Source organism: Sinocyclocheilus rhinocerous, unplaced genomic scaffold, assembly GCF_001515625.1.
Source record: "Sinocyclocheilus rhinocerous isolate Xijiao unplaced genomic scaffold, SAMN03320098_v1.1 scaffold62, whole genome shotgun sequence".
NCBI classification, from domain to species: Eukaryota; Metazoa; Chordata; class Actinopteri; order Cypriniformes; family Cyprinidae; genus Sinocyclocheilus; species Sinocyclocheilus rhinocerous.
Window position 1 is genome coordinate 1,651,041 of NW_015656585.1, and position 25,140 is coordinate 1,676,180.

The window sequence follows — 25,140 nt, forward strand, 5'->3', positions numbered from 1 at the left end:
TATTCACTGAACGTTTCTCATATAAGGGCATGAATGATACTATATGAAACGATGTGAATGGGATATTCTAATTATTTTCTATTTTTTGTGAAATTATAGTGGTGTAAAATAAAAATAGAGTATTATATATATAACTGTTTTGTTATCAACGGCAAAATAAAAAAAATGTTTGACTAAATATGTGCGAATTTTCTTTTACTACGTTTCAATGGGAAATTTGATTGGACCGAACACACTTGACCTCACCGTTGGTTGGACTTTTTTACTCCGCCGGCGTCACCTGTGTGGCTGCCATAGCAACAAGAAAACGCTGAGTGAAGGCCTGAGTGAACGCTTCCATGAGTTAAGAACACCGTAATTTGTATTTGCATAATACGCAGATAATTGTGTTGAAAACTCTTATAATGGACCAGCCGTACTATAACTTCGCACTGATTTCGATATAGTTTTATTTTGACTGAAAAATAAGCATATTATTCCGTAGCTACAATGGCAGACACCCGTGTGCTTCCCAGTGGTAAAGTTTACCGGCAGATGTTTGACGCTCAGGTAATATTATTCATAGTATCTGAACGATAAATGTGCGTTTTTACATATTGTTGATGTTTGTAATATTGCGGATAATTTTGGATGCAAAATCCTGGCCTGAAGGCAGCTGTGGGCGTATGTTGATGTTGATGTGTTCGTGGTCAGGTTCAGCTGTCTCTGGCACTCTTTGACTCGCGGAGGAAGCGCGTCGAGGATGAGGGCGACTGTCTGCTCAGTGGAGACGCGGCGGACTCCGCATCACAGCAGCTCAATGGGACGTTCAACATCACCACACGGTAAGATGCTGCTGCTGCTCAAGATACGAATTTAATTTGAATTTAAAGACATTAATACTAATTAAAAGTGCCCTGTTTGATAGGAACACACTTTACTCTGGTGGGAAAAGAAATGAGGACCAGGATGATAGTGAGGAGGTTTGGGGTCTTCCAGACACTGTTGGTGAGAACTTAGTGATAACTGTTTGCAACATAGAGTCTTTTCCTTTTTTTTTTTTTCTTTTCTTTTCTTTTCTTTTCTTCATGGCATTTTTGTTACAGTGTAATCACACCAATAAGTACTGAGTAATAATAATGAACAGCATGTACTTACTATATAGGTTATAGGATTCGGGTTAGTTGCTTGTAATTATGCATAACTTACTCTTAGTAATAGTGCATGAAACATGTCGTGTAACAAGGACACCATAAAATAAAGTGTTACCTGTACATCCAAACATAGGAATAGGAGACAATAAATGTTTGTAATACGTGTTCTCTTTTTGTAATGCAAGATATCTTAAAATGTTTTTGAATGAAGTCTCTTATGTGCACCAAGGCTGCATTTATTTGTTCAAAAAACAGTAATATTGTAAAATACTATTAACAAAGCTGAATTTTCAGCAGCCATTACTCCAGTCTTCAGCATCACATAAATCGTTCTAATATGAATCGTTCTAATTTCCTAGGCCAACAACAGACTAACACATCTTAATATCAATTAGAAAACAGTTGTTGCTGCTTAATATTTTTGTTGAAACCATAATAGTTTTTTTTTCAGGATTGTTAGATGAATAGAAAGTTCAAAAGAACAGCATTTATTTAAAATTATTTGTAACATTATGAATGTCTTTACTGTCAGTGTGTCCTTGCTACATAAAAGTGTTTATTTAAAAAAAAAAAGAATTTTAAATAATAAATCTTACTGACCCCAAAGTTTTGAATGGTAGTGTAAGCAAAATAAACATTTGTTCAACCAGCATTTGTTAATTTTCAGTCAAAGAAACTATATAAGACATAGAAACTCATAATAAGGCATGTTTGCCAAATTTATTTTCAATAATAATAAATATATTGTATAATATAAAATTGACAATGAAAAAAATCTATCTATTGTGATTCTGTTTTGTCTGGAGTTCCAGAGAAAAAAAACTCAGACATCATTGATCGTCTTGCGGAGAAAAGGCGAAGGGATCACAACAAAGCTGTTTGTCAGTTGCAGACAGAACTCTCCAGCATCAGTGTGGTACACACATCTATATATGTAGTGCCAAAATGTGTTTATTCTTATGTAGAGTCCAGTTAATCTATTGTCCATCTACAGTTTAATCACTATGGCATGCTAATTATATCTCTCAAAGGTGCCTTATATCGTGATATTTCTGTATCTAGGGTTTTGAACCATTATTCAGACAGACAGGAAAGGATATCCTTCTCAGATTGTCAGAGCATAACGACAATATTGAAAACCTTATGCAAAAGATTGAAAACATCTCTGATTTGACAGCACACAGCTATCAGGTGAGGACCAAATGTCGTATACAATACTTGCAATTTGTCAAATTCAGTATTTGTAAGTAAATGAGTTTTGGATCACTCAAGTGTTATTCATCCTTTGTTTTATAAAGGACATGCATGACATCTGGAACAAAGTCTGCTATGAATCTTCTTTGAAAAGAAAGTGGATTAAAGAGCTAGATGAGATATATGCCAAATATGAATCTGAGAGAAAAGCTATGGTATGTGGTCTATATTATGTAAAGCATATGTTCCCAGAGTCAGTAGAGTAGTACACTGCCTATTTGCCCCTCTTTCCTAGATTTCAGCATTATTGAGAAAGTCCACCACAAAACTGGAGAAAATCAGTTATTTGATGCCATGTGATGTCCACAGACTGATTGACAGTGAAGCAATGGTAGTTTATTCCACATGACAAATACGTATTTGTATGTTTTCAGTGGGTTTTTTTTCTTTCGTCAAGAATCCATGTTTTCCACAGATGATAAACCAAGCTCTGCTAGCAAATCGACGTGCTTTGGCCAAACTGTGCTTGAATTTGATGGAGAAACATTTGCAGATGGACATTTTCCAAAGGCTGAGATGGGAGGAAAAGCTCCAAGATTGGAAACAAATAAAACTTAATGACGGCGTTACCCGGTTCACGTAGGTCTGATGTTAAAAAATTGTGAAAATTCCCTTGATAGAAAAATAATGCCATATTGTTTACCAACAAAGTGCATGATCTGTCTGATGAAAATAGTTGGCAATGGGAGTTTTGCTGGTTACGATAGTTAAGAGTCCTACCAGGGCCATCTGAATATCGTACAGGGGAATGATATTATCTACAATACAACATATACCCATATTTATGTTCTTCCTGCAGAGACGTTATGAACAGCCCTCACATTCAGAGCCCTAAAAACATTCAAGATACTCTGAGCACGTTGAAGTCAGATCAGAAAACACAGAAAGATAAACGCATCCAAACGCTGGAGATGATTAGGTGAGATATGAAACACTGATTTCTAGTCTTGCATGCCATTTCCTCAGTGAATGTTAGTTAACGTAACATTTACTTACATTTTCTGCCCCATATCAAGAGACATGAAGCCTCCAAGAATCTCAAAGTCATCAGTTGCAGAGTGGTATTCAGCACTGTCTGTCATCAATGAGCAAATAGGTCAGAAAATGTGGTTTTCATTACAGTAATCCAGCATTATAAAATGGTAATATGTGACCCTGGACCACAAAACCAGTCTTAAGTCGCTGGGGTATATTTGTAGCAATAGCCAAAAATACATTGTATGGGTCAAAATTATAGATTTTTTTTAAATGCCAAAAATCATTAGGATATTAAGTAAAGATCATGTTCCATGAAGATATTTTGTACATTTCCTACTGTAAATATATTAAAACTTAATTTTTGATTAGTAATATGCATTGCTAAGAACTTAATTTGGACAACTTTAAAGGCCATTTTCTCAATATTTTTATTTTTTTGCTCCCTCAGATTCCAGATTTTCAAATAGTGTATCTCTGCCAAATATTGTCCTATCCTAACAAGCCACACATCAATGGAAAGCTTATTTATTCAGCTTTCAGATGATGTATAAATCTCAATTTCAAAAAATTGACCCTTATGACTGGTTTTGTGGTCCAGGGTCACATATGTGCTCTTCGTCACTTTGCGCACTTTAATAAATTCCTCACTATGTTTCATTTCTTCAGATTGTATTCACGTTGCCACAATGGAAAAACTTCATAAAAACTTTGAGAACAACTGGCAAGTATGTTTGGCAGAGGTTGATCTCTTTAAGGTGAGAAATAACTTGTGCTTTCTCATTGGTCTTGATTCTCAAAGCACTACAGAAATGCAACAATATTCTCAACTCTTTACACACAGACAGAGGTGTCCACATACGGATTCACCTCAGACGAAATACAGAATATTGTTAACGTGGAGATACTACCTCTCATTGGCCAGCGCCAATCACAAACTGAGGTCTATTTAGAAAAACTTGATGTAAGTTTTGTTTCCTCAATGCTTTAAATGAAATCTCTCCACTTCTGGACTATCATGTTATATTGTGTACTTTTAACATTTTTACAGAAAGCTTTTGAGTGTTTAGCCAAAACTGCAGCTTATGACAGTAAGTGCCTGTTCAAGTTTATGTGTGGGGCAGCTCAGCTGTGGGAAAACCACTGTGCAGGCATGTTGAACAGAGAACAGCAGCTACAAAGTTCACTGGAGTCCCTCAGTCAAATCCACGAACTAGAGAGCCAGGCAAGATTTTGTTAACTGTTTTATGCATTTCTCATAAATAATGCTTGTAATATTCATCTTTTTTGCAGTATTTTGTAACATTTCACACCTTGACATGTTTGAACATGGATATAAGCTGTCAAATGTCTCACACTACAGAGGAAAGAGGCCCAGCTGGATATGATGTTGGACAAACTCAGGCAGGAAAGCTCAGAAGAAGCTCTGAAAGCCTCTTTAAGGAAGACACTAAACTATTTGGAAGAGGTTAAGAATGGGTAACACACATTGAGATTTCTTTGAGTTTTTTTTTTTGTTATTTGTTCATTAAGCTATCTGAACTTCACTATAAAAAGAAAAAAAAAATCAACAAAATAACAAAAACCTGGAAATTTTTTTAAATCCTTTTTCTGTATTGTTCTTAAGGTACATGAACATTTATAAAGAGGAAGTTGAAACTGTGGAGTCCTACCCGTCGTTAGTCTTGCAGGAATTACAAGCATACAGTCATTCTGTCAGCCAATTGTTTAATGTCAAAGAGATTTATGGTCAGGTACATATTCAACCAGAACAATGCTGTTATCTGTTTGTTTAAAGACAAACATTGTTAAAATAACTTTATTTTTCATTACAGGACTCAAAGGATTTTTGCCAACTTTATCCCTCTCTTAAACTTGGTGAGTTGAAAACTAACATCGAGGAACTGTATTATTCTGTTGCCTCTGAACCACCCATTTATCATGTTTATTTTGGTGTTTACTCAGGTCAAAGCATGACAAATATTAAAAATGAAAGATTGGAGGCAGAATTTGAGGTGAAACACAGAGGCTCACAAAAGCCACAATTCAACAATCAAGGAAGCTCAACATTCAGCTCGTCCAGTGCAATGGTATTGACACATACAACTTACCCCTTTTATTTTGTGTCTACTAGAATATTTAATTTCCTCTTTTTTGTAGGATGACCAAGATTGTAAGGCTTTAGAATTTTCAGTCTCTCAAACCAAAGAGACTCTCACTACTGCAAAAGGAAATGTGTACAACTGCCATGGGTTTCACACTACCCACGATGAGGAACAGGAGACAGACCTTAAGGAAACCGAGCTGGTTTTCTACCCAAAGGCTCTCATTGTTGAATTGCTAAAAGAGTAAGTGTACAGTAGAAATGATAGAATGGAATAATGCTCTGTTTGATCATAGTGATGTCTGTCTTGTGTTCTTCCACTGATTTGTTCAAAAACAATATAGGCTACTTACAATCAACAAAACGAAAGCCAGAAGCTAGAGTGTTTGAATCTGAAATGAAAATTGTGCAATAAAAAAAAAATCCATGTTCTCTTTTATATCATTTACTTCTTGCAGTTCTTTCAGTTTACTTTATATTATTGTTTCTTGTTTTTTTGTGGGTAACAAAGAACGAAATTAATATTGAAAAACCTGTTTTGTTGTTCCATCATAGTGTAAGACAAACATTTTTCAGCCATCTGGAAGAGAGGTTTCATATTACTCTAACCAACACTATCACTGTTGTGGAAGCCAATAAAGAGAAACTGAAAGCTGAGCTGGATCTTCGCCTACAGCTCCACCAACCTCGTGCTGCAAGAATAGAGATGGACATTCACTATGTCAGAGCAGGTTTGTCCCCTCATCACATCCAAAGCCATTTTGGCTTTTACTTATTTGGAGTAGTGTAACAGCCCATGTAAAAAACAAGCATGCTTTAGCATACATATAAAAAAGACTACTAATTACAGGAATTTATATTATTATATATTATATATATTTATATAATAATAATATAACTGAATGTAATGTTTTCAGACATAAATTCTTTTTTTGTCATACTTAAGTAGGATTTTCTTGGTACATTTTTAATTCCCCCCCCCCCTTTGAAATACAAAGTATGCTGTTGAATTTACTCATAAGCATTTGTGGTAAACCAAAATGTCATTTAATTTCTATTGAAACTTGTATGTCATGTGTTTAAATATATTTGTTATTACGCATTTGTAATGATGAAGTTGCAATTAAGTACATTCAAAATAACACACTATAGTTCAAATTAAAATCAAGTGTGCTTTAGTATGTTTGTAAACACATAAAAATAAGTATACTTCTCTAAATCATGACAAAAGATTAAAATATGATTTAAAACACTTTTTTTTTATTTTTTTTATATACCTTTAATATTTGAAGTACACTACAAGTGCACATTCAGTACAGTTAAGCGTACTTCTTTTTAACAAGAGAGAAGTAAAATGTTGCAATCTGACATTTCATAACTCTGTTTATTACTTGGCCAGCTGAACTAGTGCTACATCGAGGACGCATGGATCGACACTGCAAGGGTATACTGAACGTCCTAGAAGACTGCCGGACAGAAGTACAGGAGTTACAGATCCATCAAAATAAACTGACGAAAGACTTTCTAATGCAAATCTACAATAGAGAGAAAGATTTTACCTTTGCAACCAGTTCCGAAAAGTAAATGAATGAAAATAAACAATGTATAGTGGTAATTATGTGTACCGTTTATATCACAATCTCATACTTATTCTGGCCATTTTTATTCACAGGATAAATAAACTTCGTACCTCGCTTCAAACCAACCTGAACAAGCACATCAGTATCATCCAGACTTTACAAAGGGACATAAGACAGAAGACAGAGTTCAGATTGGAGGCCCTTAGGGACTCAAACGTTCAGATAATGAGATCTTTCAAGTATGTCATTGACATTCTCTGTATGAGTAATTATAAAAACAAATATAGTTTACATTTTACACAAAAGTAAAAATATAACATTTGAATATATTATTAATCATTGATGTATTTTCACAAGATTGTTTTCTGAGGGTGGGAATTTTACACCCCAAGAAATTGAAGTCTTTCATTCACATCTGGAAAAAATGGACAAGCGCATTGATTCTGCAGAGTGGGCCATAATTCAGGACATGGAAGAAAGAGAAACAAAGTGTCTGGAGCAGGTAGAGATTAAATAATTATTATTAAAGAATCACACATTGAAGAATTATTAATTGGACAGGAAGTAACTGAGAATCCATTTTTCCTCAGGCCAAGGATATACTCCGGAAGTTTGAGGAAAAATTCAGTTTTCTTGCTATCGATCTGAAGTTTCTTGAAAAAATGCAACAAATTTTTACAAATACACGGGTCCAGATCAGAGGAGAGGTATCGTTTATTCTTCTTTCATATCCTTCCCTCTGTCTGCTGTTCATAACATGTTGAATTTGTATTTGTCTGCTCAGGCTTTTAAGAGTAACACGCAGAAAAAGGCGATTGACAGCATGCTGAGTAATTTAAAGGAAATGAATGCTGACTATGACCAACCCAGGTCCAATAAGAAGGTAAATGCCCTAATACATTATTAGATTCACATTTATGACATTATAATACTGGTCTACAGAAAACTTTATTGTATTGTAGATTGTAACCATAGTGGAGATAAGCAGTTTAACAACTTCTTTGATGGAGGAACTAAAGAAGAGGTGTCAGTACCTTGACTGCTTCTTGGTATGGCATTAAACATTCTGATGCTATAGGCATATTGAAATGTAATCCCTATAGAAATGGATGATAATAGTTTGATATATTTTATAGGATGCCTCTATGGCTGTTCCCCGACCACAGACTCCACTTCAGGGGGCTTTTGCAGTTGCAGCTCGCCCTAGGTCCCGCATACAGGAAAAAACAGGCAGTCCAGATGGAGACGGCCTGCTCCATCCTAGCCGCATCGGAGTGTCCTTCCTGGATGATGCGGCGGTGGGGGTTATCAAAGGCCTGCTCAAGTTAGTGTTCCCCAACATTGTTGACATAAGTGACTCAATTCCACTGAAGTGATTCAATTTTTCATTCAGTTCATTTGTGTCATTAGTTCTGTTGTGGGCGACTATTTGTAATGCTCTCAAACAGGAACACGTGACGTCTAGGTAAAATGAAAACTAAAAAAATGAGGAAATAAACTACTTCTCATGACATACATAATGTCTGTTTCCTGCTAACAGGGTAGGCAAAGCACAAGACCTCAAGGAGGCAAACTTTGACCCAATAGAAAGACGCTCTTCAGCAGGTTGGATTGTTTATGTGTCCTCATCATTTACAGTAATACGGTTGTTGTGGTGTTATTAGTTTGCCTTTTTACACTCATCTGTGCCTAGTTTTTGTGGTTTCTTTGAAATATTGTAAATTCTTCGCCTTCAGCAAGGTTAAACTCCCCTCTTGGATCAGATTGGAGGTCAGGAAAGAGCCCCAGTCAGTCTGGAATAGAGACTCTGCGCAGAAAGTCAGTGGAATCAATGACCACCCAAAGGTTTGACATTTCAAATATGACAAGAGAGAAAGAAATTTAGGAAATACCATTAGAGAAGTGGCTGTGTCTCTCCTCTGGTGGTAATGTAGTAATATAGTATTCTATATTATTCTATGTGTAATCTGAGCACATAGAAAACGAGCTGTAATAGATAGCATACTTTCCATTTAGTGATCATATAAAATGGACATTTATGATGCAAAATGTTTTATAATTTCTTTGAAACATTTCTGTCAGTTTAAGGAGATTCTCCAAACCCAACCGCTTTGATAAGAAGTTCCTTATTTTTGGCTCAAAACCTGAAGAGCAGCAGGACAGGTCAGTGCATTTGCTGGCTGTTATTTTATAACTTTTTTTTTTTTTGTCATGTTAATTTGTTCTCTGAATATTTTTGCATTTCTCAGTGTTCCCTTTAAAGCCTCGATCACCAGTATTCTGTGGAAAGCCAATGATATTCTCCTCTTGGTGGCAGAGGTACTATGAAAAAATATTAAGAAAGTCAATCTGTTTTATGCAAATAAGGTGTTAAAGCAATTGATTTTGGACTGAGCTATGTGTCACCATCAGGAGTTCTATAAGAAGAAAGAGCGCCGCTCTATCACTCGGCCTGAGCAACTGCAGGAGACATTTGATCAGTGTGCAGAGGAGATACACAAAAGACTTCTTATCTACCAGAGCCAGTCACATGATTACCACAACAGCTGTCTGCAAGGTTAACCCATGAGATATTGTCCAAAATGTTACAAAAATAGGTTGTCCAGTTACAATGCAATATGCATTTATTATCAGTTTGATGACACTATTCACTTAAGTCTGACGTCAAGGGTCACCGTTTCTGCCATCATTTACTCACCCTCAAGTTGATCCAAACCTGTATGATTTTTTTCTTCTTCTGCTGAACACAAAAGAAGATATTCTGAAAAATGTGGGTAACCAAACAGTTTCTGGACCCCATTGACATCCGTAGTATTTTTGTCATATTATGAATGTCAGTGGGGACCAGCAACTGTTCTTCAAAATATCTTCTTTTTTGTTCAACAGAAGAAAAATACTCATACAGGTTTGGAAAAGATAATGACGGACAGGTAAAATACAATGTTTTGAAATATCAGTACCATAGGATGCCTTGCAACCCTGTAATAATAACAATAACAGAGATCTGATTAAAAGACAAAACAATGGGCATTTCTAATTTTTATGACAATATGTGATACTTTTCACTCTGTAGAATTTCAGCTGCAGTTGAAGACCATTGAAGAGTTTCTGTGCAGCGTACCAGAAAAGCTGTTTTCTAAACTAAGAGAACAATACCTTGAGGAGCTGACGCAAAGCATGACAGATATTCAACACCAGTTTCAACTAGCTCAGCAGCAGAGTGAACAAAAGAGGGTATGTGAACAAATGCAGAACAATGGTGAGAGCAGAGGAAATTATTCTATCATCCTGTCCTATCGAGTTCCTCCCATGTAGTCACTCTGAGGAAGAAGGCTTTAAACTGTCACAGTGAAAGAGTACTATTATCTACTTCAGATATTTGCAAAGTATCGCACACATGAACCTGTAGCTATTCATAAAGAATAGATCACCAGGTTTGTCCTATTTTGTGGCCTGCTGTCATAGAGGGAGCACAGTGGTCAGCTGAGTGTGCGTCTGAGCCATCCGGCCTGTGAGACAGAACTGAAGCAACTGGTGCTGGCTGAGGAGGAGAGACAGACAAAGCAGAGACAAGCCATCCAGAATACCAGACAGGAAGTTCAGGTTACAGACTTGGGGCTTTAACTCAAATTTCTGTTTTAAAAATCACAAAAGTTCAACTTGGTCTTCTTGTTTCTGGACAGGCCAGTGCGCTCAAAAATGCAGAAGAATTTGTCACTGCTCTTGCCAGGTTGGCAGAGACCTTACTCTTCCAATTTGATAACCTCATAACCATTCATGAGGTTCAAGTGGGATGTAAGTTTATGAATTAATGGATAGAAATGTAGATGTGCCACAGCAAAGGTTTGATATGGTTACGATCAGTGTTGGAGTTGTCGCATTATAAGCAATATGAATATAATTATAGGCAATAGGTTATCAGATTTTTTTAATGCAAGTGTTTGCTGAAAAAATAAGTAGTAGTAGTATATGTTGAACATATATGCACAATTTTATTGCATTGTTTTTCCGTGTGAATAGGTCTTTCAGGCATGTTATCAGCTAAGGACAAAAAAAGAAGGAACCTGTATTTCCCTATGCAATATGGCTATAAAATAATAATAATCATAAAGCTTTTATTTTGACGGGAAACTGCAATGAGACTTCTCTTTTGTTGACAGATTTATAAATGTGGGAAAAAACTTTTTAAAAACCATACTTTCCATAAAAAGTAATAATGAAACTGGTTATTTTCATTACGAGTAACAATAGTGCAACACGTTACTTACAAAGACAATGTTCTGCAACACTCCTTACAATAATCATTAATTTTCTGACTCAAACGTGAATGTCCTTTGGAAAAGCAGATGCTGAACAAAAGAAAGCGAATATTACTACACTCATCCGCCAAACACAAACCGACCTTCTGCTGGAAGACAAGAGCAGTACTCTGATGCAGAAAGGCAGCAGGTGTGGAAATATTGTACTCAAAATAGATGTCTTTCAAACACCATTTCTTTAAATTTTATATGGGACATTAATTATGAATGTTAAATGCTGAATTGCATGTGTTGTTTTGTAGAACATGGTCAGGCATTTGTTATTTTGGATCCACTGATGGCAGCTCATTTCATAAACAATCTCAGGAAACGGCCACCATCACAACTGCTAAAACCACACTAGGGCATCTTAAGGCCATTGAGGAGCGAGACGCAGTGCATGAGGTAAGTTCATTTCAGATGAGTTGGATATAGCATTTGTTCTTGTCTAAACGTGCCTGATAAGAGCATGAAATAGTCTTTTGTGCACTTTTGTGCTTAGTACAATAGGACCAACATACAACAGCTGTAAATGAGCTTTATGTACTAGCCTTTACAACAGTATCTAACTATATTGGAGCTGTAAAGTGCCTACAGATCAAATGAGGCTGCGACAGATGATAGTTCATCCATTCAGAGTAATTTGTAATTTGCAAGGTGTAGCCTTTTTTGTTTTAATTTTGGATTGCACCTAAAGACCTGCAGGTTGAATTTTAAAGGCATAGTTCATCCAAAAATAAAAATTGTCATCATTTACTCACCCTCAAGTTGTTCCAAACCTGTATGAATGTCTTTACTCTGTTGAACACAAAAGAAGTTATTTTGAAGAATGTTGGTGACCAAACAGTTGACAGTAGCCACTGACTTCCATAGTATTTTTTTTTCCATACTATGGGAGTCAATGGCTACCATAAACTGTAAAAAGAAAGGAACTCATACAGGTTTGGAACAACTTGAGTAAATGATGACAATTTTCCTTTTTGGATGAACTAAAGAATACGAACATATGTAAATATATTTTTTAGTGTTCTTCTTGTGCAACTGTTAATCTTCCCCCAGCACTATGGGCAGAGGGTTCAGGAGGAGCTGTTCAAAGCCCAGCGAGAGTGTGACGCTCAGGAAAGACAGCTGCTGCTGTGGAATGACCACTGGCAGAGTCAGCTAAAAACCCTCGCTTCACTCAACTCTGAATGACCGTGAGACATTTATGAACACTGACAATCTAAGCCGAGGCATTAAACACCCTCAAAGAGAAGGGACACTACACTACACTACACGGACTTGTCTTTCAACTGTGCTAACTCAACATTTACATGCTAATCTGTTCCATGTTGTTGGATTCATGCAAGGATTAAAATAATGGCTGCTATGAATAGGCTAATACAAAGTTTGATGATATAAAAAATGTTTATTCCATATTTTCAAGTTTAATTGGTTAGTGTTGTGCAAGGATTAAATAAAAGCAAATTCTAATAAATGCAACCCATCTTATTAGTTTTACAAGTCCCTAAAACAATACAATAAAATTGCCATACAAACAGAATAATATGTGAGACCCTGGACCACAAAACCAGTCTTAAGTGTCAATTTTTCGAAATTGAGATGTATACATCAACCGAAAGCTGACTAAATGAGCTTTCCATTGATGTATGGTTTGTTAGGATAGGACAATATTTAGCCGAGATACAACTATTTGAAAATCTGGAATCTGAGGGTGCAAAAAATCTAAATACTGAGAAAATCGCCTTTTTCGAATTTTGACCTATACAAATTTATTTTTGGCTATTGCTACAAATATCCCCAAGCGACTTAAGACTGGGTTTGTGGTCCAGGGTCACATATGTAAACATAAGAGCATGATCAATTAAGCACTAAATAGTGCTTTACAGTCCATTTGGTTTAGAGTTTTGAGATTGAGCAGCATGAGTTCTCATTAAAGAGTATTTCACATTTTTAAATTTGGGTACTCTAGACCCTAGAAACCGTATTTCACACTACCAGCTGCCTTGGCTTTAGATTTCACATCATCATGAACTTACTGAAGCTCCCATTCTTAAAGAAAAAAAAATGGATTTCAGCGTTTTCTTAAGAGAATATCCCAACTCTCTCTCCAGCGCAGTGCAGCAAGCTCGTCTGACGATAATGCTGGCTGGCCGTAGGTCAGAGGACTCAGGTTGTGGTAGGACACGTATACTGAACAAAGGACTGCCAGAATTACACCACCAAATGCTTTCCTTTGAGCTGGGGATCTGAGAAACAGAATGACATACAGATACGAGCATAGACATGTGATTTACACTGGAGTGACACAATGATAACAATACAGGTTTCATTCACATACACCATGATTCAAAATTCTCGAGTTAGTACAATTTTTTTAAACAAATCAATACTTGTTTTCAGCAAGGATGCATTAAATTAACCAAAAAATATTCATAATGTCATATAACATTTCTATTTTAAATAAATGCTTTATAAACTTATAAATGTTTTTTTTTTTACTTTCTATTTATCAGAGAATCCCGGAAAAATAATGTATTATTGTTTGCTCAAAAATATTAAGCAGTATAACTGTGTTCAACAATGATGATAAGAAATGTTTCTTGAGCTGCAAATCAGCATATTAGAATGATTTCTGAAGGATCGTGTGACTGGAGTAATGACTGCTGAACAGTATATTCAAATACAAAACAGTTATTGTAAATTGTAATATTTCACATTATTACTGTTTGCACTGTTTTTATGATTGGTGAGCATAAGACACGTCTTTCTAAAACATTAAAAATCTTAGAAATTAGAACTCTTACCTCAGTACATGGATGTACAGGTGCTCTATGACTATAGGTATCTGCAAGATCTTGAAGGTGAGTGCTGGAAGATAGTGATACAGAAACAGAGTCTTTTCCATTAGGAAGAACGGCAGGTAATTCACTGCCCAGCCTCCAAAACAAATGACACCAGCCAAAACCAGCTGTTCCCAAGAGTCTAAGAGAGAAGAAAAAGTGGGAAAAGAAGAGTTTATTAAAGGTGATGGTGAAGCAACCATCTCTATTATTATTGCTAGGGCTGGGTATCGAGTTCGATACTTTTTAGGCACCGACCGAATTCTCTGAGTCAGAGCAGCGATCATGGAAGAAAGAACACAGACAGACAGCGCTGGAAGCTGCTAATGCTCATCAGTAAATCAGTGGAAAATTAATAGAAATGACGATTCTGTCTGAGCTAGGTGATTCTGTCACACGCACTAGTGTAAATGTAGCTAACAGATGTGTAAACTGAAGACTATTTGAGCTTTATTAAAACTATTTTGCACTGATTTGTTGTGTTGGTTACATTTTGTTCCTTTGTGCAGTGGCTCAGGAGATGAGTCTTTGAGATTGTATAAACATCAACAACCTGAAAAATAGTTTTTTTTTTTTTAGATAATGTAATCTTGTTAAAATTGATTTCATAAAATTGGTATCGAAAAAAGTATCGTTCAGGAACCGGTATCGAAGTCGATATCGAACATTTTTGAACGATACCCAGCCCTAATTATTGCTCACAGTTAATGTCAGAGAATAAACTCTATCCCCAATATTGAACTTCTTTGTGCAACGTCTCCCTCACTGTCTGTGCAACAGACATGAATGATACAATCAGATCAAATCATATGGCAGTACTTCCAGGCACAAACCTTGAGGTATGTCTTCAACTTTCCTCCGTCGTCTTGGTAAGTAGGTTAGAATCATAAGACAGTAAACAACCAGTGAAAGGTTTGCAATGGTCCAATTAACAATATTCCCAATCAGCTGAATTTGTGCCTGTATTAAACAGAACAAATTAGATTAGCCTCATATTCATACTGTCAAACACAAAGAAATAAAAGAAAAACCAACAGAATGATGTTGACATACATTACTTGAAGGATGAAGCCAGTATGCAATGTTGGTGTCCATTGTGATCCATTCAAGAGGTGATGAACTATATTTGTGCTCAGACTCTTCATTCTTTACTGTCAGCATCTTCCACTGTTACTCAAACATACAACACCAGCTCTAAATGGCTTTTCAGATGATTGACATCAGGACCATTATTCATATTTAATATTCACCTGCAGCTCAAGAAATTTGGCTATAAAAGTGAGGTTTCTCTTGATGTCGCTGTGTGTAGGTGATTTCAACTCCAACTCCCTTTCCTTCTGTTCCTGACCTGTATAGATGTGAGTTTAATCAAGGAAGAACACAAAAGCAATATGAAAACATATACAGATGTTAATTCTCATACTTCTGCCATAGCGATGCTCCTCCACGTTCCACATGCCGCTCTGCTGGTAGCCTTTATAAATCTTATCCCCAACCACCTCCAGCTGTTTGAAACCCCACTCGGGCAAAGATGCTCCACTGAGCTGCAGAACATTACAGAACAGTAATAAATAACACTTTTAAAGAGATAATCCGCCCATCACCCTCATTTTGTTCTAAAGCTATATGACTTTCTTTCTTCTGTGGAACATAAAAGGAGATGTTTCAGGAAATGTCTGAGGGTTTTTTGCAGTAGCCCCTCGCTGCAGAACACAAGATCCAGGGGACTTGGTTGGATCCACATCTAGGGGGTGGAGATGGGTGGGTTTAGGGATCAGGGGAGTGGAGATGGATAGGTTTAGGGGTGGAGACAAGTGGGTTTAGGGATCAGGGGGTGGAGATGGGTGGGTTTAGGGATCAGGGGGTGGAGATGGGTGGGTTTAGGGATCAGGGGGTGGAGACGGGTGGGTTTAGGGGTGGAGATGGGTGGGTTTAGGGATCAGGGGATGGAGACGGGTAGGTTTAGGTATATGTAATGTGGGAGGAGTTGGATCTGGATCTTGTGTTCTGCAGTGAGGAACATCTCGTTTTTTGGGCTCCAATGTTGTTTGGTTCCCAGCATTCTTCAAAACAACATCTTTTAGGTTCCATGGATGACAAAGTCACACAGGTCTGGGAACAACATGAGGGTGAGTCACTATTGATACAATACAACAATCACTATTGATATACCTGTACACACACACACATATATATCACATTTTTTTCTGGAAACTGTTTTATTATTACGCCTTTTTTTCTGTACAGACTGTACTAATATACAAACCTTTAAAACAGCTGAGGTGTTCACATGGACTAGTCGCACCTCTGATAAAATCGTCTTCCAGATCTCTCTATCAGACTCCCTGTTCACTATGTCCTATAGTTCAATGAAAATAATGTATCATAAAACAAATTTCGAGTAAATGTGAACATGTATTATAGACTTATGGGTCTTAGATCTTACCACTCTCCATAGATTCTGAGCTGGCATAGACACATTAAAGTCTATATAGCCAGACACTTCCTGTGAGTGAGGACTCATGGGGGCTGCAACATCATGTCTTGAAAACAAAGCATAGCCAGGTTATTGCTACTACTATCTTAAACAGTTTACCAAAAAAATATTATAAACATTATTATTATTAATTGATAATATCAAAATAATTTGACAAAATGTATTTTAATTTGATATTGATGTAAATAAAAACAATTTAAATAAAATTTAACTTATTAATTATTACGTGTTCAGGTAGCGAGAGGTCATTCCATGCAGCAGCTGAATAATATCTCCATGCCTGACAGGTCTGGGTGGGCTGCTGACCACGAGACTGTGCCTGGGGTTTAAAATTACAATTACAATTCATGTAAAATATTTAGCTGCAGCCCATGGGTCATATGAAATTCACTAAATTATTTTTAGTAATGCTATATTTATTAAAGGAGTAGTTCACCCAAAAATTTTAATTAGCTGAAAATTTACTCAACCTCAGGCCATCCAAAATGTAGATGAGTTTGTTTCCTCTTGGGAACCGATCTGGAGAAATTTAGCATCACATCACGTGATCCTCTGCAGTGAATGGGTGCCTGTCAGAATGACAGTCCAAACAGCTGATAAAACATAATTTGGTAACACTTTACTTGAAGGGGTGTGCATAAGACTGACATGACACCTTCATAATCATGACATGACACATGGCATGAATATGAAGGAGGTTTTATGCATGTTTATGACAACTGTCATTAAGTGTCATTCGCTCAGTTATGTCATTTTTAATGCAAATATGACATTATTTGACCTAACCCTAACCTAACCCTACCCCTACCCCTACCCCTAACCATAGCCCATAACAAAGACATCTCAAACAATGTCATCTTTGCATTAAAAATTACATAACTGAGCGAATGACACTTAATGACAGTTGTCATAAACATGCATAAAAAACCTTCATATTCATGACATGTGTCATGTCATGATTATGAAGGTGTCATGTCATGATTATGAAGGTGTCATGTCAGTCTTATGCACACCCCTTCAAGTAAAGTGTAACCCATAATTTTTAAGAAATTCAAGCGACTTCAGTCCATTAATTAATGCAAAAAGCTGCCTCTTTGTAATAAATCAAACACTTTGTAACTTAACCATTGCTTCTGGCTAAAATAACGAAAAAGTCAAGATTGAATCAATATGCCAGTGGATTTTGATGTGAGAGGACAACAGGGGATGGACTTTTTCACTGGAGGAAGCATTATTATGGATTATGGATTGTTACTTCGGTCAGATGCGACAGTTTAAAGTTAAAATAAACAAACACGAAGCTTTTCACTTCAAAATATGTTAATTGATGGGCTGGGGTCGTATGGATTGCTTGTGGATTATTGTATTGTTTTCATCAACTGCTGAACTCGGATTATGGCGGCACCCATTCACTTCTAAATTTCTCAGACTCATCTACATCTTGGATGCCCTGAGAGTCAGTGAATGTTCAGCAATTATTATTATTTTTTTTTGGGGTGAACTATTCTTTTAAATCAACGTACCGCCCAGGGTCTTTAATAATCCACCAGTTGTTGACATCTTTAAAAGGATAGCAGGTCACCTGCTGCTGGTGGGTGCTACCACGGCCATTTTCATACCTTTAAGCATATAATTAGCAAAGATCAGCATGAAGATGTGGTCATTTAGGATTATGTCACCTTGAACCTACGGCTTTGTGACAGAGTCCTGATGGCTCACCTGACTGGATAGTTAGCCTTGTGGGAGTGAAGCCAACATGGAACAGGTTTACTGGACACGGTGCGGAGAGTGACCTGTGAGCCGAATGCAACATCCAAGGGCTGTCCCTGAGTGATCCGCGCTAAACCGCCCTTTATAGGAGAAATGGGAGAAATAAAGGAGATGTTGACCACTCAGATAGGTTACACCGTGGGAAGTCGTGGCCTAACTGAGGTGCCCTTGAGCAAGGCACCGAACCCCCAACTGCTCCCCAGGCGCCGCAGCAAAAAAATGGCTGCCCATTGCTCCGGGTGTGTGTTCACGGTGTGTGTGTGTGTTCACTGCTGTGTGTGTGCACTTTGGATGGGATAAATGCAGAGCACTAATTCCTAGTATGGGTCACCATACTTGGCCACATGTCACTTCACTTCTGTGGATTAAACCAAATCTGTTTAAATACATTATGCACATTACCCTTCAAAAGTTTGGTATCAGCAATTTCTTTTCTTTTTAAAGAAATTATCACTTTTTCATTTAAAAAGTAAATTGTTAAAAATTGATAGTGCATTAAATTGTTCAAAAGTGATAGTGAAACGTATAACAAAAATCTATTTCAAATAAATGCTGTTTTATCAATCTATTTATCAAATAATCCTGAAAAAATATATATATAAACCTGTTTCCACATAAATATTAAGCAGCACAGCTGTTTTCAGTATTGATGATAAGAAATGTTTAAAGTGCCCCTATTATGTATTTCTGAAAATTACCTTTCATGCAGTGTGTAACACAGCTCTAAGAGAATGAAAACATCCTGCAAAGTTTAACATCTGAAAGTGCACCGTTTATATAGTTAGTGTCTTCAACATGAAACATTAGCATATTGCCCGCCCACTTGTTAGTCTTTTCGCATTGGTCTGAATGAAAATGCAAATTCATTCTTTGCCACTAGGTGCCGCTTTTGGAGCAGTAAAATAGCTGTTTACCCGGTAACGCTGTACACAAAGCAGCACTGAGCTGCTTTATCAGGCATTACAGGCAAAATGACACGAAAATGAGACCACTCTGACCAATCACTGCAGATTAGCGTCACGCAAAGGAGGGGTTTGGAAAAATGAATCGTTGAGCGAATCGTTTGGGAGTCGTTGAGCAAATAAGGTAAAAAATAAAATGCATATTATAAGACAATGAAAGTGTTTTTTGACCTTGCATGCATGTCAACCTGTTGTTGGGGACTCCCAAAACCAAAATATGAACCTTTCATTAACCATGATAGGGGCACTTTAAAGATTTCTGAAAGATCATGTGACAGTGGAGTAATGGCTGCTGAAAATTCAGCTTTGGCATCACAAGAATAAATGACAATTTTAAATATATTCAAATAAAAAACAGCTTTAAATTTTAAATAAATAAAATTTTAATAAAAAACAAAACAAAAATTACAAACAAAAATGTAATATTTCACAATATTGCTGTTTTACTGTGCTTTGATCAAATAAATGCTGTCTTGGTGGGCATTAAACATAAGAGACTCTCACCAATCACAAACTTTTGTACTTTCAAGAAACTGATCTGTACCTCTAGACTTGCTTGAAAAGCACTGCTCATCATCTGGTCATGTGGTCCACTGCGATACAGCAGCGTAAGATGGATGTAGAAAAATCCAAGGTACATGATGACAGGTAACACCACAAGAGCCAGGAAGCGAACCAAAATCTGCACCACTACTTTGCCCTTTTCACACAGATCACAAAATCATAATGTGCAAAATCATAGTGCTGTAAAACCCAACAATGTTTGATAACTAAAACTCACATGGCTTAAGGTTCGATCTCCAATAACATGCCAGGTGTGTACAGCTGCCAGGCCTAGCAGTAAAAAGTATGTGAACACACCCATGTACTTTACCCTGAAAAACAAGCCAAAAAAAGAAACCCCACCCTACCATTTTGCACTACTTAAATTTCATTTGCAGAGGACGTTAAACTAGATTTTTGCACTTTCTGAAGAAAACGTGAGTGGTGCTTCACAAAAGTAAGAAATCATTTTCAAAAAAAACTTTTTTTATGACCATACATACCCAATTCCACATGCACAACTGACCCCACAGGTCACGAGCCAAAACCACCTAAAAGATGAACTGAAAGAAGAGAAAGCGCATGACACATTACCATGAAATTGGGGCAAATAGCATTACGGTCACAGAAGGCTGACAAGACAATCCATTTACTTTTTTATCCAAAGCGACTTACAAATGAGGACAATCCAGATCTGAGACTGACAAAACAGATATCAATTATTCTTACTTGTGTGCTTTGTAAAAGCGGAGGTAAGACAGTACAGCTAACAGCAGGAAAAAGATTAGAACAGACTCCAGCAGCATAAAGCGTGATTGCACAATCAAGGAGTTTTCTGTAAAAATGAAACAAAACTATTTAACCTACAGTAACAGGCAGGAAAAACCATCATTAGGCAATGACTTGAAAATGATATGCTAAGCACTTACCCATGAGGAGGAGCACACAGGCCCCCAGTGCTGAGGAATGGGAATATCCAAGCTGCACCACCAGAAGATAAGCAAGAGGTATACAAAAAGAGCCAGCAAGGGCCGGTATTACCCGAAGGCTCCAAACGGGAACATTACTGGTGTATTCTACAAAATACCCAAAATCAGTAAGAGTAATGCAATTACTAATGCCTGTGTTTGTAAAACAAAAGGAAAGTTGAAATGTTGTCTTGACAAAGCCTTGCCTGAACATTCACAACAGTTTTTAAGGTTATATAAGACTTAGTGTGTCATGTAGCTTGATGCAATGTAAACATTGCTAGGTGGTTGCTGGGACATTGCAAATCAGTCATTTCTGGTTCTGATCACTTATAAAAAAAACTGCATTAGTCAGAACAGCCTAAAAGACTGTGCCATACTAGTTTTCATTTGCTCTAGTGGCCCTCAATCTGTTTTTCAGTATACAGTAAATACTAGAGGAATATCTTATCAATATGTGGGGTGTTAAACAATGGGGTGTCTTCAAGGTCTAGAACAGGGATTCGCCATTCACTGTGCGATCTCAATAGTGTGTGTGTAAAAAAAAAAAGTGTGAAAATATGAATTCAAAATTAAAGTCAAATGTTTCACTGTTCATCTCATATTAAAGGTAAAATTAAAATCCAATGTATATGGCAATGTGCATCAATGATGATTATAATGACTTTGAAATGTTCACATCATAGCAAAGTATGTAGTCAAATGTTTCACTGTTCATCTCATATTTGAAGAAAAAGTCAAATTCAAAGTATATGACTTTGTGCATCAATAATGATTATTTTAATGGCTTTGAAATGAAAGCATCATAGCAAAGTATGTAAATACATTAATATAGTACTAGATGCATGGTATTGGACCAGACTTAAAATACAACACTATATCTAACAGGGGGTCCGTGTTCTGACTCTCTATCTACCAAGTGGCACTAAAATAGTTTAACGTACTGCAACTCCTCTAGCTCTTATGCGCTCCTCATTTGGGAGTCACACTCACGGTCTTCGCGGTCAACCTGAAATGTAACTTTTTTTTCTTCAGTAAAATCAATCTAATATATTGTTGTTCAATAATATCTTTTCTTTTGTATTTTGAGAGAATTTTATGGTACTAATTAATATTTATGCAATAATTATGATAAAGTTTTCCCATTGAAAATAGTACAAAAATAGTTTTTCTAATTTTTTACAATTATTTTTCAATCAATGCAGTATTTCAGATTAAAATAGAGACTAGGCCTTTAAAATCCAATTTTTGAAGGCAGAATATAGCACCTCCTGGTGAGAACAAAAAAGGAAAAAAAAGAAAAAAGAAAAACCTGTAATTTCACGATGTAACCACTAGATTCCTGTATAGGACTCTATAGAGAGGCTTGTGAATTCCCTAGTTGTTTTTATACATAATTGTTTACTTTTATTAGGTTGTGGATTTAAATGTATATTAAGGCATTCTCAAAGACTACTTTTTGTCAAGGTTTATATTTTTAGTTGTTTGAAATGTTAATTTGAAATGTAGGTTTTTGCATTATTGTAACAATAATGTAACAAAAATTAACAGGAACGCTTTATCAGAGCTTAATCCTTCTGGGTCTGATCCGATTTTAACCTCTTATTTCAGTCTTTTGACTCATTTTGGCTATATGGTTACAGCCATACCAATTCGTTTGAGTGTGTATAATTCTGTATGTGTGTGACTGTGAGTGAGTGTGTGTGAGTGGATGTATCTGTTTTACATTCTTGATGTTTTTAGAGTGTAACCCCTTCCTTGCTGTCCACTTTTTCACTGCATTGTAGCTGAATTATTTATTTATTTATTTTTTTACATAGTTGCAGCGTTACATTCACACCAGTTTATAGGTGTGTGTGTGTGTGTGTGTGTGTGTGTGTGCGTGCGTTGGTGTGTTGATTTTGCACTCTAGATGTTTTAGAGTTTCACCCCTTCATTGCTGTATTTGCTGTATGAAAATTGTCTGTATTTTCGACCATGAGTGTGACTATTTTTTTTACGACCAAATAGCATTTTTTCGAATCATGCCCTCAATTTGTTTTTTTTATTTTATGTTCACATACCAAGTGCCATAAAAGTCACCAAGTTTCGTACCATTCTGGTGAAGCTATGATTTTTAAAAATTCAAAATGTAAAATTCTCCGGTCAGAAGTGACCGAAGACCGCACAAGGGCTAGAAGAAGTTAGAATTGTCTTAGAGACAGTAAAAACTGGAAGGTCTGTACATGAAGAGTTATTTGGCTTTGTCAGCTCAACATAAACCTGTATGAGATGATCACCTGCTCCAATCCTGTTCCAAACAAAGTTGCCATCAAATCCCCCTAAATACGCTGCAAAGATAAATAATATGCATTAGTAAATATACATAAAGTGGCTTACTTCATGAATATAATTTATAAAGTATCAAATATCTTCTCACCTCCTAAAGCTAGTATCATGTGGCCAAAAGGTGGACCACTCTCATCAATGAAAAACACTTGCTTCATGTACAGAGACAGGAACTGTCCGTAATAAACTTCATCAAACCTGTAGCAGTATGCAAACATGATATATACATATGTGCATTTCTTTTAATCCACAAAATTAAAAGAATGAAAATAACTAAAAAAAATAAATTAAAAAAAGACAATTAAACGAAGACTTACACAACAGCTTTAGGAAGGTGAATGCCATACAGTCTGGTCACGAGCGCTGAAACTGTCACTGCCACCAGCAGCAGATTGATCTCCACTGTAACACTGATGGGCAGTTTCACACACTGCATGTTGCCTGACTACATCCATTCATTGTGGTAAAACATACCGTTATTACTATATACATATTCATTTATTTGCATATACAAACACGCAGGATCCGGCATGGAAAATGCATTTGCATATTATGTAAATACATGTAGGCCTAGTTTATTTACCTTGATTCAGTTAGATTTAGTTGTGAATTTCTCAAGAGTTTCGCAATCATTGGTCAACACTGCTGCTTTCGTGACTACATGTGCTGTGTCTTTCCGCAAAATGTAATGAATACCGACCTTCGCTAAACCTTGACTTTATTAAAAATGTATACAGCTGTGTCTCTGGCACAAGCGACAGCTTTAGTCTTCACCTTAAAAACACTTAAATGTATAAATAAACCGACGGTATCTAGTATGTGCTCTAGTGTTTCCGGGCAGTATTGCCCACATTTCAAAATAAAAGTCCTGCATTCCTGCACTTAGAAGATGAATCCCTTGTATGACACGAAAAAGTATTTGGGCACGTAAACCAAATACTAAAAATATCAAGCGGCATTTATTTGAAAGAAAAATAACACAAACAAAAGGCAAATCGTAAAAATAATTAACTAGGGTGTCTATTATAGAAATAATTTTGCAACATGAGATAAACTGTCCAGATTAAGTCAAAAAATGGAGAACTGACTTTATACATCCACTAAAAATAAATGTGATCAAAGTAATTGAAAATGTTAAAAAATAATTGAAAAATGAAGAAGAATCAGAATAAAGGTCTTGCATCATTTGTTTGATGTAACTTTTATGATTATTTATGCATTTTAAAGTTATAGTTATTATGTGAGCTACTTTGCTATGAGTGAGGGTTGTGAGAGAAAAAATAAAAATAAATCAAACAAATACTGTAAGTGTGTGAAACAACTGACACATCCATTGATCCATCCTTTTTCCAAATCACTTGTTTTATGTGCTGTAGGGTCATGGGGTTGCTGAAGCCTATCCCAACATACAACTGACACAAATAAGTTCAAATAACCTTAATAATTCATTACTTTATTTAAACATTTAAGAAAAAGCAACTGACAAATCACCGTTCAGGGAAATATTTTCACAGGACAATCACAGAGGTCAAAGAAAGAAAGTAATTATTTTTGCATTTCAACATTGATGAAACGTGAAGCTACCTGAACTGCTCTGCTAACAGAATGGAGTGTAAAATAAACAACAAACCCATATCATTACACATTCACAAACATTTGCTACTTAAAAGATATTATAATAATGCTAAAAAGGTTGCAGTTACAAAATACATTGAATTGTATTAAGTCTTATTTGAATCTCACAGCAAAGAAAGAATTTTCTTGGCAATAAAAACAAGGGCAGTTGTGGCAGATACTCTATAATTTGGGGATATGCAATCACAAAACGTGTCACAAATTCACATTTGAAAGGTACATGGTATGTAACAGAAGCACGTACACTCTT

General features: G+C 36.3%; 2 protein-coding genes across 2 annotated transcripts; one reads left to right on the plus strand and one right to left on the minus strand.

Moving 5' to 3' along the window:
• The first annotated feature begins 310 nt into the window (after positions 1-310).
• On the plus strand, positions 311-12,965 carry ccdc180 (coiled-coil domain containing 180). The gene is made up of 37 exons (XM_016527860.1): positions 311-549; positions 694-824; positions 908-987; positions 1,940-2,049; positions 2,196-2,324; positions 2,432-2,542; positions 2,623-2,718; positions 2,803-2,966; positions 3,187-3,306; positions 3,404-3,483; positions 4,032-4,120; positions 4,207-4,326; positions 4,414-4,587; positions 4,726-4,841; positions 4,990-5,116; positions 5,198-5,240; positions 5,328-5,452; positions 5,523-5,710; positions 6,022-6,197; positions 6,866-7,046; positions 7,139-7,285; positions 7,404-7,548; positions 7,637-7,753; positions 7,831-7,929; positions 8,009-8,095; positions 8,183-8,370; positions 8,587-8,651; positions 8,783-8,891; positions 9,129-9,209; positions 9,296-9,365; positions 9,459-9,603; positions 10,120-10,280; positions 10,512-10,649; positions 10,730-10,841; positions 11,393-11,495; positions 11,608-11,749; positions 12,404-12,965. The coding sequence occupies exons 1-37, from the start codon at positions 490-492 to the stop codon at positions 12,536-12,538; spliced, it is 4,464 nt and encodes a 1,487-aa protein (XP_016383346.1). The 5' UTR covers positions 311-489; the 3' UTR covers positions 12,539-12,965.
• A 165-nt stretch (positions 12,966-13,130) lies between these two features.
• LOC107720285 (protein O-mannosyl-transferase 1-like) lies at positions 13,131-24,088 on the minus strand. Its single transcript, XM_016527959.1, has 20 exons — positions 23,839-24,088; positions 23,573-23,700; positions 23,347-23,453; positions 23,207-23,257; positions 20,889-21,035; positions 20,689-20,794; positions 20,463-20,522; positions 20,198-20,291; positions 19,961-20,116; positions 18,404-18,534; positions 18,208-18,303; positions 16,911-17,003; positions 16,634-16,730; positions 16,454-16,546; positions 15,611-15,731; positions 15,438-15,535; positions 15,241-15,354; positions 15,021-15,147; positions 14,152-14,329; positions 13,131-13,593 (listed from the first exon to the last, which is right to left on the minus strand). Exons 2-20 carry the CDS (start codon positions 23,689-23,691, stop codon positions 13,419-13,421), a joined length of 2,163 nt encoding a protein of 720 aa, XP_016383445.1. The 5' UTR covers positions 23,692-23,700; positions 23,839-24,088; the 3' UTR covers positions 13,131-13,418.
• Positions 24,089-25,140: the final 1,052 nt, after the last annotated feature.